This window comes from Dreissena polymorpha, chromosome 15, assembly GCF_020536995.1.
Source record: "Dreissena polymorpha isolate Duluth1 chromosome 15, UMN_Dpol_1.0, whole genome shotgun sequence".
In the NCBI taxonomy this organism is placed as follows: Eukaryota; Metazoa; Mollusca; class Bivalvia; order Myida; family Dreissenidae; genus Dreissena; species Dreissena polymorpha.
Window position 1 is genome coordinate 5,293,707 of NC_068369.1, and position 19,273 is coordinate 5,312,979.

At 36.9% G+C, this 19,273-nt stretch overlaps 2 protein-coding genes across 3 annotated transcripts; one reads left to right on the forward strand and one right to left on the reverse strand.

Annotated features, from left to right (window-relative positions):
* Positions 1-2,060: 2,060 nt before the first annotated feature.
* LOC127860791 (M-phase inducer phosphatase-like) lies at positions 2,061-4,454 on the reverse strand. The gene is made up of 4 exons (XM_052399069.1): positions 4,444-4,454; positions 3,705-3,834; positions 2,720-3,358; positions 2,061-2,547 (listed from the first exon to the last, which is right to left on the reverse strand). Exons 1-4 carry the CDS (start codon positions 4,452-4,454, stop codon positions 2,371-2,373), a joined length of 957 nt encoding a protein of 318 aa, XP_052255029.1. The 3' UTR covers positions 2,061-2,370.
* A 4,034-nt stretch (positions 4,455-8,488) lies between these two features.
* LOC127860577 (uncharacterized) lies at positions 8,489-17,942 on the forward strand. 2 transcript variants are annotated; one of them, XM_052398708.1, is made up of 4 exons: positions 8,489-8,699; positions 11,507-11,662; positions 12,105-12,186; positions 14,810-17,942. In XM_052398708.1, exons 2-4 carry the CDS (start codon positions 11,519-11,521, stop codon positions 16,426-16,428), a joined length of 1,845 nt encoding a protein of 614 aa, XP_052254668.1. In that variant the 5' UTR covers positions 8,489-8,699; positions 11,507-11,518; the 3' UTR covers positions 16,429-17,942. The 2 variants fall into 2 exon arrangements, with proteins under 2 accessions (XP_052254668.1, XP_052254667.1); XM_052398707.1 differs by lacking the exon at positions 8,489-8,699 and adding an exon at positions 9,107-9,303.
* The last annotated feature ends 1,331 nt before the right edge of the window (positions 17,943-19,273 follow it).

Sequence of the window (19,273 nt, forward strand, 5' to 3'; positions counted from 1 at the left end):
TCTAATGTTCTATTTTGTTTAATGAAGGGCTACAGCTCTGTAAATCCTATATATGTAGTTATTATCTGTGTAAGATGCACTTCTCATAAAGCCCTATGTCATTTATTAAGTTTTATTTAAATCCATTGAATACTTCCCGAGCTATGCTCCTTACAAGAAGTGAGACAGATGGATAAAAGGGCGGAAAATGTGCTTACGATTTGCCTCCTTTCGAAGCCATAAATGCACATGAAGAAAAATTAAGACGAAATACATGTGATGTATTTTGATTTCCTAAAGATTTTTCATAATTAGCATTTGATTCTGATTAAAAACGTTTGTTTCGGTTCAATTAGAGCAAACAAATGCAGAACATCAATATTGTTCCTATTACATTTATTTTTATGCCCCCCTTCGAAGAAGAGGGGTATATTGTTTTGCACATGTCGGTCCATCGGTATGTCCGTCCACCAGATGGTTTCTGGATGATTTCTCAAGAACGTTTAGGCCTAGGATCATGAAACTTCATTGGTACATTTATCATGACTCGCAGATGACCCCTATTGATTTTGAGGTCACTAGGTCAAAGGTCACGGCCGTGACCCGAAACAGTAAAATGGTTTCGAGATGACAACTCAAGAACGCCTAGGCCTAGGATCATGAAACTTCATCGGTACATTGATCATGACTCCCAGATGACCCCTATTGATTTTCGGGTCACTAGGTCAAAGGTAAAGGTCGCGGTGACCCAAAATACTAAAATGGTTTTCGGAAGATAAATGAAGAACGCTTACGCCTCGGATCATGAAACTTCATAGGTACATTGATCATGACTCGCAGATGACCCCTATTGATGTTCAGGTCACTAGGTCAAAGGTCAAGGTCACTGTGACACAAAATAGTAAAATGGTTTCCAGATGATAACTCAAGAACGCTTATGCCTAAGATCATGAAACTTCATAGGTACATTGATCATGACTGGCAGATGACCCCTATTGATTTTCGGGTCACTAGGTCAAAGGTCAAGGTCACGGTGACTCGACACAGTACAATGGTTTCTGGATGATTACCCAAGAAAGCTTACGTCTAGGATCAGCAAACTTCATAGGTACATTGATCATGCCTCGCAGGTGACCCCTATTAATTCTCAGGTCATTAGGTCAAAGGTCAAGGTCATAGTGACTTAAAACAGTAAAATGGTTTCCTGATGATAACTCAAGAATAATTAGGCCTAGGATCATGAAACTTCATAGATACATTGATCATGACTCGCAGGTGACCCCTATTGATTTTCAGGTCACTAGGTCAAAGGTCAAGGTCACTGTGACAAAAAACGTATTCACACAATGTCTGCCACTACAACTGCCACTATATGGGGGGCATGCATGTTTTACAAACAGCTTTTGTTTACTTTAAGTTTACCTAACTCATGACCATGCATCGCCATCAGATTTCAAAGCATTCATAAAAACAAGCCTTTTTATTGTTTTAGAAAATATCACATTGTTTGCCAAATTGCTTTTTAAATAAACAATGAAAACCATACAAAGAAAAGTTATGTACAGATTTATACAATCAAGATTCATGCGTCAAATAAGTAAATAAATGCAAAATCTAAAGGGGTAATGGGGCCTATCAACGGTATTTCCCCTAGATATATTTTATGGTTCCCACTTTTTCATTGAATAATCGCAATATTTCACGCAAACGTTCTATCACGAGTATTTAAATCATTACGACTTTCTTCTCATAAAATCTTACTTCTGAAAATATACCGTTTTAGACGTCGATATGCCTCTTTTATAATGATAATGATGATGCTAATGATTAAACAACATAATGTAAAATTGCCAATTTCTAAACAACTATCAGACATTGCACTATGCCCCTGGCCTTTCGACTTCAAATTGTATTATTCACAATCAAGTCATCACGAAATAGCGATTGAGGAGTATGTTTTCCTATAAAGTTTAAAGCTATGTGATATGTTAGAACTAAGTGTACTAAGTGAGTCTTGTTCTGGGATACTTCTTTACCTTCTACTCAACGTATGAGGCACGCTCAGCCTTCATCTTGCTCAACGCAATCAGTATTGGCCCGCTATAGTGTTTTCTACACTGCCCGTGCATTAGTATACCCTTACACCATCTAGCATGCAATCTACACAGAACCTATGCTAAGCGCCTTCAAGAAAACGGACAACTGGAATGAACGGTTCCGTTTTGTTTATACATCCGCGAGGAAGTGTCTTTGTCCTCATATATTGTCGCGGGAATAATTCCCAATCTCCGTATGGACTAAGCTTGGTGTAACTTCGGACACAATTCTTTGCATATGGACATGCTTTAATCCCACCTTTTGATAGGACAGTCCGTCATTTATTCCAAAAATTCAAGACGCGTTATTGTCTCCGAAGCTAAGATGGCGCCCAATTCGACTGCGATGACGTCTGCTTGAGAAGTGTTTGTCTCCCGCGGTCCACGATTTAGACTTGACCCGGAAGTGACGCAGATCGGCAACATGGTCCTCGTGCAGCATAGGCATGTATGCCTCCGGGTCGCATAAATTCTGAAGCAAATTAACATTGTTTTAAACATAAACGCTTTTAATTTTTAATTGCTCAATGCCGAAGGCATGTTGTAACAATTCAACGACATTTTTTAAAAATAACAAGCAGAAACGACATAATTCAAAGAAAATGTTATTTTACGCGTTAAACCAATAACTCGATGCTAATTACCTTGAACTTGTTGTAGAAAGCCTTGTATCCGCCATGGAGCAGGTACACCTCGGGGAACAGTAGGGCGGGGTACAGGTCCTTGTGAAGCTCGCGGTCCAGACTGCGCAGGAAACGGTACATCTTGGGTCCTCTCTCAGATGAGAACTCGCAGTGGAAGATGAGCACGTGACGTTTGTCTCCACTGACGGGTTTATGAAGAAGAGCATTGACGCCATCTCTAGTAAAGAGATTGACCGCCCCTTTGATGTGACCGCCTTCAAACTCGTACGGGTAACGACAATCGACAATCGTGACGTCACTGAACACGTCATTGTAGTGTCCGCTGACAACATCAGCCATCACTTCCGGTGATATCGACCTCAGATCCCGCTGCTGACCAGGAATTGTGGGTAATGCGTAATCACGTGACCCATCTGCAATCATATTACGCGATTCAAGGGTTTCTACTGCCTTGAAAATATGAAAGCTGCTTTGAAGATCATGTCTGACAACCTGAGTGTGTCCATCTTTGAACTTTTTCTGGATTCGTAACGGAGAATCGGATATATTGCAGTCCGCAGATCGCTTTCCGGAAAATAAGCACTTTCTCGCTTCGCCATTTGAACCGAATCTACTGGTCTGTGCATAGGAGAATCCGTTCTGAAAAACAAACGTTTAATTCGTACATTTAAGGCCATTTTTTGTTTACAATTAAATTTCTCGTTATTTGTTATAAATAAATACATAACCGTTCAATGCAAGCGTTTGCTTAGTTTAGCGTGTATCTTTTTAAACATTTGTTTAACCGGTCGTTCCACATTTTTCTGGTTTTCGCTGTATTGCAGACCCGAACTATTAAATGTGTAGTTCAGTATTGATGTCACCATGGAAACGTTGCTACCGGTTTATTCGATCCAAGATTACCCCGGTACTTTTAATTCGTTTTATCTTTGGTCGTTTATTTTATCATCAATGTTGGCATAATTGTGACTATTAGTCTACTTACGAAGCTGGGTGTGTCGTCTCTGAAGAGCGAATCGCCTCCCTTGCAGGGAGGCGTGAGCACCGCCTCCAGCTCGCACTGCGTCACTTCCGGTGAGTAATGGGGCCCTTCGTCATCATTGAACAGACGAACTCTAAAAAATAATTAATAAATATGAGCATCTTTCTCGGAAAAGGGGATTTAATGCATTTCCGTAAAGTGTCGTCCCTGATTAGCCGAAGAAGTCTTGCTTTATACGAAACAATTCTTTAACACGGAAAGTGTTATCCCAGATTAGACTGTGCAGAATGCACATGCTAATCTGGAACGACACTTTTCGCACATGCACTAAACACTGTTTTAACAGAGTGAGGCCCATATATATACAAGACAGTCGACACACGTTACCGGGACATGTGCATAGCACCAAATGATTTCCGGTTGAGCTGAAAGAAAGTAATTTGAAAGTACCACATTGAGCATTTGTTTTATTTAGTCTCCTTATTAAGTTATGTAATTTATATTTTTTAGTCAATCAACATATGATAAATACAGTTCCGGAAAGTGCATTATCATTCCGTTTTTATCATCTGTGTATATTTGTCTTCCACGAGGAAACACATAAATACGACTTTACCCATTAATCCGATTTTGTTAATACCACAGATAAAACGATATAAATATTATACGTATTAACATTTTTTTTTAAATAACGTTAATTAAGGAACACGTTTCTAAAATATCAGAAAAAATGAATACGTACCTAAGACTCATTTTACGTAATTAACAATTAATACAAAATTGAAAACAACAAATAATCTACACATATATAATCTTAAATGTCTAGTTTGTTTTGCTATTCCTCGGTATGTCATGATTATTTATACATAGCGAACTTACACGATTTCTCAGTAATTAAATATTAACGAGTAAGCTAACATTGCTTGAGATACTACTAATTATTTTGGACACTAATTAAATAAGTCATCATTCTGTTTTTACAGTTATACTCGCCTAATGAGTTTAATTACAGGTATATCGGAAGAACTACAGACCCGTAATTGGCAATTATATCCATGCAAACCTGACAATAATTTCAACTAGAGCGACCGCTCGTATTAAAACACTTGTCGATACACGGATGATAATGTAAGTGTGCTCCTGATAATTGGGATGCCTGATCTGTTTTTGATAAAATATTTTGTGCAATTACCCCATCATCATTTTAAATCTATCAAATAAATAAGGATAAGAACTATTCGCAATTAATATGCTCACGTGACTAACTCTGACATGCTTTAGGCAGATGTGATGTAATTTTGTACACCTTTTATATAAAACTTTTTTATTGTTTTAATCCTTAAAGGGGCCTTTTCACAGATTTTGGCATTTTTTAACTTATTCATTAAATGCTTTATATCGATAAATGTAAACATTGGATCGTAAAAGCTCCAGTAAAAAATCAAGAATAAAATTAAAAAAAGGAAAAGAACATTGCCCGGACCAGGTTTCGAACCACTGACCCCTGGAGACCTGCCAGAGTCCTGAAGTAAAAACACTTTAGCCTACTGAGCTATTCCGCCGAGGACATGTACACAAAGTATTTTATACCTTATATAAGCAATCTTCGTAGTTTCACAAAATTTAACGACAAAAACAGAACTCTCCAAATTATTCAATCGTTTCGCGTTGCAACGCTTTATAATTTTTAGGTTTTAAAATTGTCAAAAGATGCATATAATGGCTATATTAGACCATGGTAAATGGTCAGTATTACTGTTTCCTCACAAATATCATAACTAAAACGAAAATTTGCGAATCTGATACAACTTTTTTCAATTTTGTCAATTTACCAAAGCGTGAAAAGATCCCTTTAAAATACTATTATTAGTCATGAATGCGTTCAAATTATTCTTAATAAATACACATCTAATGTGTATTTTTTTCCTAGGCTCATTTTGTAGTTTTAAGATATAACCATTATACAGTGTTTTTTATCATTATAAACGATATTAAATTGATTGCAAATTTATTAAAGAAGTCACATGCACATTCAATTAGTCAACACTGGGCATGGCTTCAACCATTTGTGTATTAAATAAACGGCGAACTTAAAGCTCTGAAAATTCCACACATTAAAATGTATTATAATAATATATGTGATATCTTTTAACATTGTCTTCAAGATGCAATCACGGACGAAAGAATTCTTACCTCAATTTTTGGCAAGAACCACTTTTCCTTGCAGCTTGACAAACAATTAAAAACGTGTTTAATATCAGCATACAATCTAAACCTCAAAGTAAGAATGAGTACTGTTATATGGTCTTAGGAATGGTCTTGGGAAAACGGGGCTTAATGCATGTGCGAAAATTATCGTCCCAGAGTAGCCTGTGCACAGTCTTTTCAGGACCAACGCGTTCCGCTTGTACGGTATTTTTCGTTTAAGGGGAATCAATTCTTAAAAAAACAAATCAAGTTTATTAAATAAAATACGTAAATACATACGTTTACATATTTGAAACTAGATGTAATTTCTATAAACGAATATCTTACTTCTAAGTTGTTGTTTTTATTCCAGGAATACAAATAATTAATTCACACAGTGATTTTAATCGAGACAATGCTACATTAAAATTTTACAAAATTGTTAAAAGATAAGGATAAATATTTTGCTTGGTACAAAATGACCCGAAGCTGTGTAAGATGTTATCGAAGTTCATATTTATTTTATGTTAATCAATAATGGATGACTGCTTGTACAAGAATATGGCAGCTTGTACCTGTACATAGATCTGAATTCCAACTTCAAATAATGCCCTTAAGGTATGTTGCTATAACAAGCATACAGTTGGAGTAATGGAAATGTATATGTGTAAATGGTGCATTGTAAGTCCTTCAATAATGTATAGGACAAAACATGATTTGAAGGAAATAATTGATCGCTCCTTATAGCACCGTCACACCGGACTGGCGTTTTTATGGCGACCTAAGACTGTGATGTCTGGAAATTTCTGATTGTCTAGTCAGGACGCCAATTACTTTTTCGGAAACAATTCTGTTTTTTGCCTTCCCGTCACACCAGCGTCCTGGTTTATGGCGTTCTGCGCGTCCTCACAACGTCCTTAATACGTCCTTAAAGACGCAATGGGGTCGCAGAAGGAACGCCATAGTCGTAGTAGGGTCGCAATAGACGCCGTAAGGACGCAATGAAGTCGCAGTAAGGACGCCATAGCCGTTCTGAGGACGCAATAGACGTACAAAGGACGTACTAAAGTCGCAAAAAGGTCGCCGTACGGTCGCCTTGCAGTCAATTATTATTTTTTGTGGGTTTGAGCGGCGACCACACGACGTCCATGGTGACCTTACAGCGACCCTACCACGTCACTACTAAGACTATTGCGTCCTTAACAGAACGCCGTAAAAACGCCGGACTTCGGCGACCACTTTGAACATGTTCAAAGTGGTCGCCGTGGGCTCGCGTCCTGAGCAATTTTCGGCGTCTTCACTGCGTCCTCATGCGTCCTTACTGCGTCCTCCGGTGTCTATGGCGTCCTCACTGCGACCTATTGCAGATATACATTAAGATGCAAAACTCGTCACCGACTTTCTTAAGTGTAGTAAGTTTATTAGGAAGAAGTGCTGGGGCGTGCTCCGGGTCTACAAATAATGCAACTCCGAAGCGGATGGACCTCATATACTTGGAATACACACACTGCTGACCATGGGTAATCGATACAAAACATTTATCCAATCCGTATGTTCCACTTGACTTGTGATAAAATTAAAGGCATAATTCAGATTACACAATATTGTTCACTATGTTTGTATTTAAACTTATTTTTACAGCTATTTGATTCTATTCATTGTTATTATTATTTGTTTTGTTCAACATAATCTTTATTATATACTAGGAGAACATTGACGGTATATATATAATTTATTTAACCAGGTTTTCACCGAAATTGTAATTAGATTGAGGTATGGCGGGCCATAGGTCGGGCGGGCGGCGTTAAAAATGTATTTTCAGGTCAATAACTTTCATTTGAATTGTCGAATCTTGATGACGCTTTGGATACAGAAATGTATGCATGAAAACCTTGCTTTATATTGTATCATTGTAAAGGTCATGGTCATATTTCTAAAAGTAAAAATGAAACAAAACCCCACCGGTTTCTGATCAATAACTTGAACAAAGTTTGAATAATGGTATTGTACGTAAACTGATTGTGTTTGGGGAAGTCGTGTTAAAGGGACGGTCAACCACGAATGACGAAAAACGATAAGTCTAAAATACCGTATTTTTTACAATTATTATTTAAATTGATTAAAATATCACGACTGGTATATTACATAACTTAAAAAAAGTTAAGTTTTCATATTTTCATATATTCGGTAATAAAATTTTACTGGGTATGTGTACCAGATAACTAAATATACCAGTTTACTATAAATAACGCAAGTAGATTGATCATCATCGTCACGTTGTAAACCCAGGAATGCAAATTGTGCATGCGTAGTGAATTATATATATATTTATATATAAAATGATCAATCTACTTGCGTCATTTATAGTGTGTATATCGTTATGTAACATATTTTCGCAATGTACTTTCGATTTTACATCGCGAAATTTAATAACTGAATATACTGAAAATATGATTTTTTTTTTAGTAATGTAATATATCAGTCGTGATATTTTTATCAATATAAACTAATAATTGCAAAAAAAAAACGTTATTTTTTAACTGTTTTTTGTCATTCGTGATTGACGGTCGCTTTAAGGCAATTAAAGGTCACGGTTAATAAAATGCTACTTTTACAAACTTCTTACAACAAAAGATTATTTCAAATATTTCATTAAACTTTGACACGAATCTGTATTAGATGTTATCAAAGTGCGTATTACCTTTGCATAGATTATTTTGAATAATGAAGGGCTAATTGTACATGTATACATGTATGGCATCTGGTACATGTACATAGATCTGTACTTAATCTGAAAAGGATGCCCTTCAGGTACGTTGTTTTACCACTCCTACAGTTGATGTTATTGAAATTTATAGCACAATGGTGGTTTCATGTGTTTGAACCAATTAACGTTATTAATATTTTACAAATTTTGTTGTCTGCTGATATCGGTGTTTAAGAACATTCAGGTAAAAAATACGTTAGCCGTCTTAATTCAATCAATCACGTGAGGCAAAGAAAGATTTACTGTATATCAAGTGTAAATATATTTGTTTAAAAGAACCATTCAATGAACGCAAAGTGATATATTTAATTGCACACTTAAAACTTGCTTCAATAATTGTCAGTACATTTGACTTTCATGCCAATCTTCATTCCCGATCATTTTCCTTGTGACCAAATTTCAAGTGCCAATTGACATCATAAATATTATTAGATTTTTATACTTTCGGTTTCGCTCAAGTAGTTTACCTGAAGATATGGTTGTATCACAATCGAATGTGTTTGTATTTGTTTGTACCAATAACGATCATTGTGAAAAAAGGCTATTACGCATATGTTTCTTAAATGTGATGTTAAACATTCAACATTATAATCCGGAAGGAAATCAAGAGTAGGATGTAAAAGTAATAATGCGGAGTACTTAAATAAGGTATGTGTGTATGGTTGAAAGGAATATTTTATTGTGATTTTCTTGCTATTTAAATATATGCTTGCACTTTCTTTGGATAATATATATTGTATTTATTATTAATAATTATGGAAAAGCTGTGGCTGGATTTTATTGATACAATTAACCAAAGATTTCTATTTTGGGATTCCATCTTCTGACTTACAAGCGCATGACCGCACATTCAATTTATTCGTGGCAATTTTTAAGCTTTATCCATTAGTCTTAATTGCTCTCTCTTTATAGTCTGCGGTACAAAAATATATTTTTCTATTCCGATTAAATAGTATTCAAATAAGGAGGCATTACAATTTCATTTTAATATTTATACTTAAAGTACCCGATGAGCATAATGTTATTAAATTATTTTCAATATTGAACATAGTATTTATTATCAAAAACATTATAAGCTTGAATAAAATTCAAATCTAACTGGAAATTGCGCGGCAGAGGCCTACGCGTATCCCCACGCCGCATAGATGTTATATTAAAAGGCAATTTTGGGTGGACAAGGCCTATGTTGGTGGGGCCCCGGGGTGGGTATTGTGGACATGGAAGGTCGAGATAGACCGTGTTGTCATAAGAGATGTTCGGTATTAATTTGAAGTCAATTGGTGAATAAATAAAGAAGTTATATTAAAACACAATTTTGGGTGGGCTTGGTTTATGTGGGCGGGGCGCCCCAGGGTTGGTTATGGGGCCATGCATAGTTGAGATTGACCTTTTGTAATAAGAGAGGTTCAGTATCAATTAGAAGTGTATCGGTGTAGAAATGAAGGAGTTAATGTAATTTAACCCCCCCCCCCCCCAACAAAAATTTTTTTTTAGTGAAAATCTCTGACCCGGCCTCATCCCAACCCCCATAACTTTCGACCCAGGGGTCAGATAAAAATTCCAAATAGTGCACTGTCATACATATGCTCATAGCTACCATGTGTTTAAGTTTCAAGGTTATAGTGTTCATAGTGTAGAAGGAGATAGTGGCCAGGACGGACGGACAGACGGCGGTGATAACCACATAATTCCCCGCTCCAATTTGAAGCATGGGGAAAATCAATGACAAATAAGAATCAAAGTACTGACAGTACTGGTGTGACGATGCTTTTGAAGAGGATGAATATAAAAGCATCAATTTAAGTTTATCTACATCACCACAATTGTGTATGTGGGTACGAAAATTGTGGGTACAAAACACAATTTGGGTATGAACATTTTGGGTACGAAAAAAGTATTCCCAAACAAAATTTGGGAATGACAAAACATTTGGGTATGAAAAAATTGGGTACGAAAAAAAATTGGGTACGAAAATAAATTTGGGTACGAACACAAATTTGGGTACGAACAAAAAAATTGGGTACGAACAATTTTGGGTACGAAAAAAAAGTGGGGGGTACGGGGAAGTAGTACCCGTGGACCTCTCGATAAATTTGAAAGAGGACGGGAACCAAGCTGCCTTTACCTTCATCAATGATCCCGGGGTGGGTAATGTGGAAATGGATGGTCGAGATAGACAGTTTTGTCATAAGAGATGTTCAGTATTAATTTGAGGTCAATTGGTGTATAAATGAAGAAGTTATGTTGAAACAAAATTTTGGGTGAGCGTGGTCTATGTGGGCGGGGCGCCCCAGGGTTGATAATTGGGCCATGCATAGTTAAGATTGACAGTATGGTCTTAAGAGATGTCCAGTATCAATTTGAAGTAAATCGGTGTAGAAATGAAGAAGTTAATTTAAAATAACCTAACAAAAATGAGTGAAAATCTCTCACCCGGCCAAGCCCAACCCCCATCGGCCACTATCTTCTCCTACACTATTAGCAATATAACCTTGAAACTTACACACATGTTAGCTCCCCTGGGTCAAAAGCTAGTAGCATGTGCGTCGCATGGGGTGGGGCCGAGTCAGAGATTTTCACTCATTTTACCCCATAACTTTTTACCCAGGGGTCAGATCAAAATTCCAAATAGTGCACCGTCGCACACATGCCCATAGCTACTATGTGTGTTAGTTTCAAGGTTCTAGTGCTAATAGTGTAGGAGGAGATAGAGGCCAAGACGGACGGACAGACGGCGGAGATAACCACAATACCCCCACTCTTTTTAATGACTAATGCTTGGATCAAAAACCGAATTATAAAAAGTCGTTATTTCATTAGCGTAAAACATTTCGTTATATATATTTTTCAGTTGTGTACGGCAATGGGGGACACGTCCGCTGTATCTGTGGCGACGAATGTTGCAAAAGGCGAGGCAGACCGAGTTTCAAAACATTTGTACCGTCAGTATGAACAACAGTCCGAGTTTTGTGACGTAACAATACACTACGGTCAAGATAACGATAGGGTACACATTAATAAATACTAAATTTATCTGCTGCTTCTGTAAAAACCACATAGGCTTAAAAACGGTTGTGTTATTTCACTAACCATAACGACCCAAATTGCTTCGTTGACCTCAAACTTGTTTCGGTATTCCAGAGTAGATTTTCGATTAGTTCTTCCAAATTCGATCATAATATGTATGGTCCTATTTTATTAAACTATTTGTTTATGTTTTCATATTATTTGTACGATATTTCTTTGGGAAGTTGTATACATATTTAATGTAGCAAATTATATAATGTAACCGTTGCATGTGCAAATATTATACTTACCATACTTTATTTGCGATTTAATGCACCTCTTTATGGCAGTAAACCGCCAATCTGTTAATTGAATTACTGTTAGCTGCCCATATGATCGTCAATTTAACTTAATGAATCAAACATACTTACTTTTCTCTTTAGCGCCAGATTCGGGCTCACTGGTGTGTCCTTGCCCAAAGCCCGTACTTCAGATGTCAGTGGTCACTAAACGAAAGAAGACCAGGTACAAACATACGGTGTTAAACAACAGGCATTTAAATAAATCAATAACATTAATCTTCCATGAGTGACACAAGTATGTGTTTAGCTGTTTATTCACATGCACAATTATTTAATAGTACAGCCAAACTGCATCAATTATTTGAATAATTTCAAACCATATTTAGAAAACATTTCTTGAATACTTTCTTTAATATTCAGTTAAATCGTTCCTTTTTAGCTCACCTGATTGCTCAGGTGAGCTTTTCTGACCGGTATTTGTCCGTCGTATGTCCGTCCGTCCGTAAACATTTGCTCGTAAACGCTCTAGAGGCCATATTTCTTGTCCCATCTTCATGTAACTTGGTCAAAAGCTTTGCCCCAATAAAATCTCGGCCGAGTTTGAAACTGGGTTGTGCCGGATCAAAAACTAGGTCACTAGGTAAAAAAACCCAAAAAACATTGTAAACACTGTAGAAGTCACATTTTATGTTCAATCTTCATGTCACTTTGTCAAAATGTTTGTCTTAATGATATTTTGATTGAGTTCAAAAGTGGTTCCTGTGTGTTGTAAAACATGACCGCCAGTGGGCGGGGCAGTTTTCCTTATTTGGCTATAGAGAAACCTTGTAAACACTCTAGAAGTCACAATTTTTGCCCAATCATCATGAAAGTTGGTCAAAACATTGGATCAATTGATGTCTCGTACGAGTTCGAAAATGGTCGAGATCGGTGAAAAAACATGGCCGCCAGTGGGCGGCGCATTTTTCTCTATATGTATATAGTGGCAGTTTTCCCAATTTGGCTATAGAGAAACCTTGTAAACACTCTAGAAGTCACAATTTTTACCCAATCATCATGAAAGTTGGTCAAAACATTGGTTTTATTGATATCTCGAACGAGTTTGAAAATGGTCGGGATTGGTGAAAAAACATGGCTGCCAGTGGGCGGCGCATTCTTCTCTATATGTAAATAGTGAAAACACGTGAACACAGTAGAAGTCACATTTTTGGCACAATTTTCATGAAATTTGCTCAGAACATTTGTTTCCTTGATACAAGAGTTGAGTTTAAAAATGGTTCCGGTCAGTTGAATAACATGGCTGCTGGGAGGGGGGCGGTTTCTCATTATGCCCCCCCCCCCCTTTCGAAGAAGAGGGGGTATATTGTTTTGCTCATGTCGGTCCGTTCATCCACCAGATGGTTTCCGGATGATAACTCAAGAGCGCTTATGCCAAAGATCATGAAACTTCATAGGTACATGGATCATGACTCGCAGATATTTCCTACTGTTTTTAGGTCACTATGTCAAAGGTCAAGGTCACGATGACCCGAAATAGTAAAATGGTTTCCAGATGATGACTCAAGAACACTTATGTCTTGGATCATGAAACTTCATAGATACATTGATCATGACCCGCAGATGACCCCTATTGATTTTTAGGTCACTATGTCAAAGGTCAAGGTCTCAGTGACCCAAAGCAGTAAAATGGTTTCCGGATGATAACTCAAGAGCGCTTATGCCTAGGATCATGAAACTTCATAGCTACATTGATCATGACTCGCAGATGATCCCTATTGATTTTCAGGTGACTAGGTCAAAGGTCAAGGTCACAATGACCCGAAATAGTAAAATGGTTTCCTGATGATAACTCAAGAACGCTTAGGCCTAGGATCATGAAACTTCATAGGTACATTGATCATAACTCGTAAATGACCCCCATTGATTTTCAGGTCACTAGGTCAAAGGTCAAGGTCACGATGACCCAAAATAGTAAAATGGTTGCCGGATGATAACTCAAGAACGCTTAGGCCTAGAATCATGAAACTTCATAGGTACATTGATCATGACTCGTAGTTGACTTCTATTGATTTTCAGGTCACTAGGTCAAAGGTCAAGGTCACGTTGACGCGAAATAGTAAAATGGTTTCCAGATGATATCTCAAGAGCGCTTATGCCTAGGATCAATAACTTCATAGGTACATTGATCATGGCTCGAAGATGACCCCTATTGATTTTCAGGTCACTAGGTCAAAGGTCAAGGTCGAGGTGACCTGAAATAGTAAAATGGTTTCTTGATGATAACTCAAGAACGCTTATGCATAGGATCATGAAACTTCATAGGTACAATGATCATGACTCGCAGATGACCCCTATTGATGTTCAGGTCACTAGGTAAAAGGTCAAGGTCACCGTGACATGAATTAGTAAAATGGTTTCTGGACGATAACTCAAGAACGCTTATGCCTAAGTCCATGAAACTTCATAGTTATATTGATCATGACTCGCAGATGACCCCTATTGATTATCAGGTCACTTGGTCAAAGGTCAAGGTCACAGTATCAAAAAACGTATTCACACAATGGCTGTCAAGGTCACGGTGACTCATCTTAGAAAAATGGTCTCTGGATGATAACTCAAGAATGCTTACGCCTAGGATCTTAAAACTTCATAGGTATATTGATCATGACTCGCAGATGAAATAATGATGAAACTTGACCAGGATGTTTGTCTGGACAATATCTAGGTCAAGTTTGACATTTGGTAAAGATTGAATGAACCGACTCCTCTCAGGTGAGCGAACTAGGGCCATCTTGGCCCTCTTGTTTAAAATAATTGTTTCATAAAATGTATCTTTTTATTTTCAGATAACGTGAAAGTTGACAAATGCGACACGGAAGCAGTCCTGACAGCGATTAAGTTTTTGTACACTGGGAAGATCGGTAATCAAGATCTGGACCGCATGGTCAGAGATGTCATCCAAGTGGCCAGGGTGTTTCAGATTGAGAAGCTGACCGAACTGTGTGAACGCTACACTGAAGAGATCGATGTTTGCGTGCACAACTGTATCGACCTACTGGACATTGAAATGTCTGGCAAACTGGACTCATATGACCATATAGTGACGTTTATACTAGGAAACCTCATGAACGTGATCGACATTCCTAGCAACTCTAATAACATAAACAATGAAATGATGCACTTGATAGTCACAAAAGCTGTGGAAAATGGCATTCGACGAAATGTCATCATAAAATTCTGCAAAACATGGGCAAGTACAGATGTCAACCGTCAAGACTATATCGCAAACGTCATTTGGCCAATTCGTGGTTACCAGGTCGACGGTATATGTTCTGTCTCTTCAGAGCAACCTATGCTCTCGGACGATTCTTTAGTCCGGGATGATATACAATTTTCAAGCGATGGCATCATAGATGTAGTTCTTGTAGTAGCGTACACGAAGAAAGACTTCGGGCGATTTGACTTAACACGGAAGCTGTACGCATTTGTGGTCCAGGACGACCGCTGGGGCATGGTAGCCACGATGCCTAAGGATCCAATCTTCTATGAAACATCGCTCTTTTGTTTGGATACAAATGGACACACTTTATTCATAATTTGTGACACATGTTTCAATATACGTTACTGCGGAGATAAGATCAGATTGACTGTAAACATATTAGATATAGCAAGTGAGTCCTGGTCAGAACTGGAGGTACAGCTTAGAATTCCCGACTGTAAGGGTGTACGTATTATGAACATTGTGGCCTTTAACAGACAGCTGTTTTTCATAGCAACTGAGAAGACCTCTGGTAATCCCAAAGGTGTCCTTTTGTTCACAGGTTCTGAGTATGATGATTATGACTATTCAACGTTGTTTAAGATTAAACCAAGATTGCACAAACTTAATGACATCAACACAGTCATGGTAGGTGAACGTTATTTAGTGGTTATGTGCGTGATTCTGCACGTGAAGGATAATATGAAGGAGATAAAAATTGCTGTCCGAGATATAACTACATGTGATACCAAGTTTATTAAAGACAATCATACTCAACGGGTTAACGATCCAAATAGTGTCGAAGAAATAATGGAGTTTATGTTTGTTACTGCAAAAGGTGTTATCATTGCTCATCCGAATCGTCCTTCTTACAGACTTGTAGATGTTGGGAACGCTACAGTGAGCATAATTGAAGGAGGAATTATGTCGAACGGCTGGATTAATGATCATATCAAAAGGGTCACTGAATCTCCTGGGACAAGTCAAACTATTTATGGTGGAAGTGGTCATAATGTTGTAACGGTTTTACATGCACAGACGTCTGACTCGACCCAGACATTACATGTGTTTGACTTCCAAAATAGGGAATGGTGCAGATCGCCATCTTTACCCTACAAGATTGTCTACAACAAACCCGTTCATGTCAGGCTGGCGGCTTCAGTGTTTCGGCTAAAATTTCCCGTTATGAATTGTAAACATGATTAAATGAACTGACAATATGTATTAGAATTCTTTGACTGTCCACAAGGCACGTATACTAATGAATTATACTGACTTGTACAAACTGGTACGTGTGGTTATCATGAAAAGAGTGGACCGTGTATGACTGTCATGCGATGTTACATAAAAATTATGATCGATCGTTTGCTTCCATGCATGCAAACGACGTATTATATAATAAAACGTGTTTACCTCAATCATTTATAATGTATACCATTGATTTATCTTCTTTAAATATTTTTACTTTCACGCGATGTCTTTGAATAATTAAGTCAGGCCAGTGTAATATTTTCTGACAATAATAGTGCATGGATGATCAGTTGATGTGAGGACATTCATGTTATTGGTCAGTAACTTATAAAAATCGAATAGCTTTCTATTTTAAGATTTGGTATCATATTTTCAAATCCCATTTTTAAAGCAACAGTCATAATAATTTTATATCGCTTGAAGTTTTTTCTTCTATTAAACGCATTGATTTTTTCTTGAATAGTTATATGTTGAAGTCGCCACATTCTTCATTGGGTATTTGAAATCAAGAGCCTTTCATACACAAAGAAACAAATATGTATTAATTAAATGGGAATGATGATAACCTTTCCGATCATTTATTAAGTATATGCGTATTAAGTCATTAACATGCAAATACGCTATAGCAACAGTTTATATTCCATAGAACATTTCCGAAGTTTATTACTTTTTATTTTACTTTATAACATAGTTTTGTATAATATCCAAGGGTCTTTAGGAAAAATAGGGTTTCAAGCGTCTATGAGCGCTCTTCAGATACTTCTGAGCGGGACTTGTTGCGCTAGTAAAAGAAGTTACTCTATTACATTGGTTTCCGTCCTATCTTACGCTGCTATACAACGCTAAATTTGAGAGACTTAACGAATTATAAAACTGTTCATATTCCATAGACCGTTGCCGAAGTTTATTACTATTTATTTTACTTTATAACATAGTTGAGTATAATATCCAAGGGTCTTTAGAGAATTAGGGTTTCAAACGTCTATGATCGCTCTTAAGATACTTCTGAGCGGACTTTAATTTGTGAGTTTATGAGATATGACGTGTTGCGTTTGTATTGAGGTTTACTGTTAATAACATGAGTAAATATATTCATCTATTACTAAGTAAATCTGAATATCTCCTATTTGTGTTAAAACAAATTAGAATAATAATATGAGAATCTTAATTCTTATTTGTTTGTCTTTTCATTCATGTTTAATAACCTTACACTTCATTCACATTGTCTCATTTTACTATATGTAAATTCCATACTGCTTGTTATTGTTTTTTCTTTAATTTCTAAAGGCAAGTGAATTCATATATTATACCAGTAATGCTATTATAAGTAGGTCTCAACAGTCAGAAGAATTTAAGTGGAATTGACTACGATTTATTATATCTGTTTATGTTTAGACGGGCAAGTACTTTTTAGGAAAACATTAAAGTACATAAACACTTGTTGAGTTGCCGATTAAATATACTCAGATGTTTTGTTATTTGTTAATGTTTGCGTTATGAGTACTAAATATATTTCTTTGCGAACAAATCGTGCCTTGAATTGATCGGTGAATATGTGGGGTGATTGTGTTATCATATCGTTCTGATCAGAATTGGATATAAATTGTAGATTAAAATCGTTAAGTCACAAAATATAACGATAACAACTGAACGTTCCAAACTATACAATCGTCTCGCGTTTGTAAAGCTTTATAATTGTCAGATTTTAAATCGCCAATAGGTGCATATAATGGACATTTTAGAGCACGGTAAATAATCAGTTTTACTGTTTTCTTGCAACAAACATACATACAGCGAAAATTGTCAAATCTGATTTGTTTTTTTCAATTTTGTCATTTAATCAAATTAAAAAGAAGGGTAATTTAACCAATTGATCCATGATTTTTTTTCCGTCGCTTCCATGCGCTTTACAAGATAAGAATGTTTGAATGACTCCGATAATTTTTCAAAAACGACCATTATTGATTGTTGAATGCATTCCACGAATGGGATATCATGATTGGTTAAGCCTTACGATTTATAAACCACACTAACACTAGAATGACTGTTGTGTAATTATAGACAGGCTTTGTTTAACTTCAGCTTCGTAGCCATACTCGGGGAACGACGAGCTAAGGCTTTTCATGCAAACACTCCGTTGTCATTGATGTTTCAAATAATTCTAATTGCCGCGTAACCAACGAAAATATGGCAATTAGAGGCACTATTTTTTTTTTACAAATATCATTATATCGAGTACGTTCATAGAAGAAACCTTCAGTATGCAACTTGTGCCGTTCCTATTGCTCACCCGGCGTTATTCTGCATTCTCAGAGCATAGTGGTAACTCGGAAGAGTTGGGAGTCTGGATCGATGGTGTTTAAAAGTGATTCTTACGAAGATGCAGATAAAATCTACAAATTTAATCACACCATTAATCGCTATACATACAAACATGGTTTCGTTTATAATGGATCTAAAATGTATAAAACCATGTGAAACTATACTCTGCAGTAACGACTTTCTAGCTCTCTTCTCGAGCAGGTAACTGTTACTGTATCTTTTACAGAAGTATTATATCATGTATGGCCAAACTACATGTATAATTTAATTGTTTCTTAAATAGCTATATACGTCACAGGTGGTTAGCGTGTGGCTATGATATTAAATAGTAAAAGCATCATTTTGAATGTAACATATCGAATTATAACGAAAAATCAACCTGTATGGAAAAAATCACACACGCACGCACGCACGCACGCACGGCACGCACGCACGCACGCACGCACGCACGCACGCACGCACGCACGCACGCACGCAC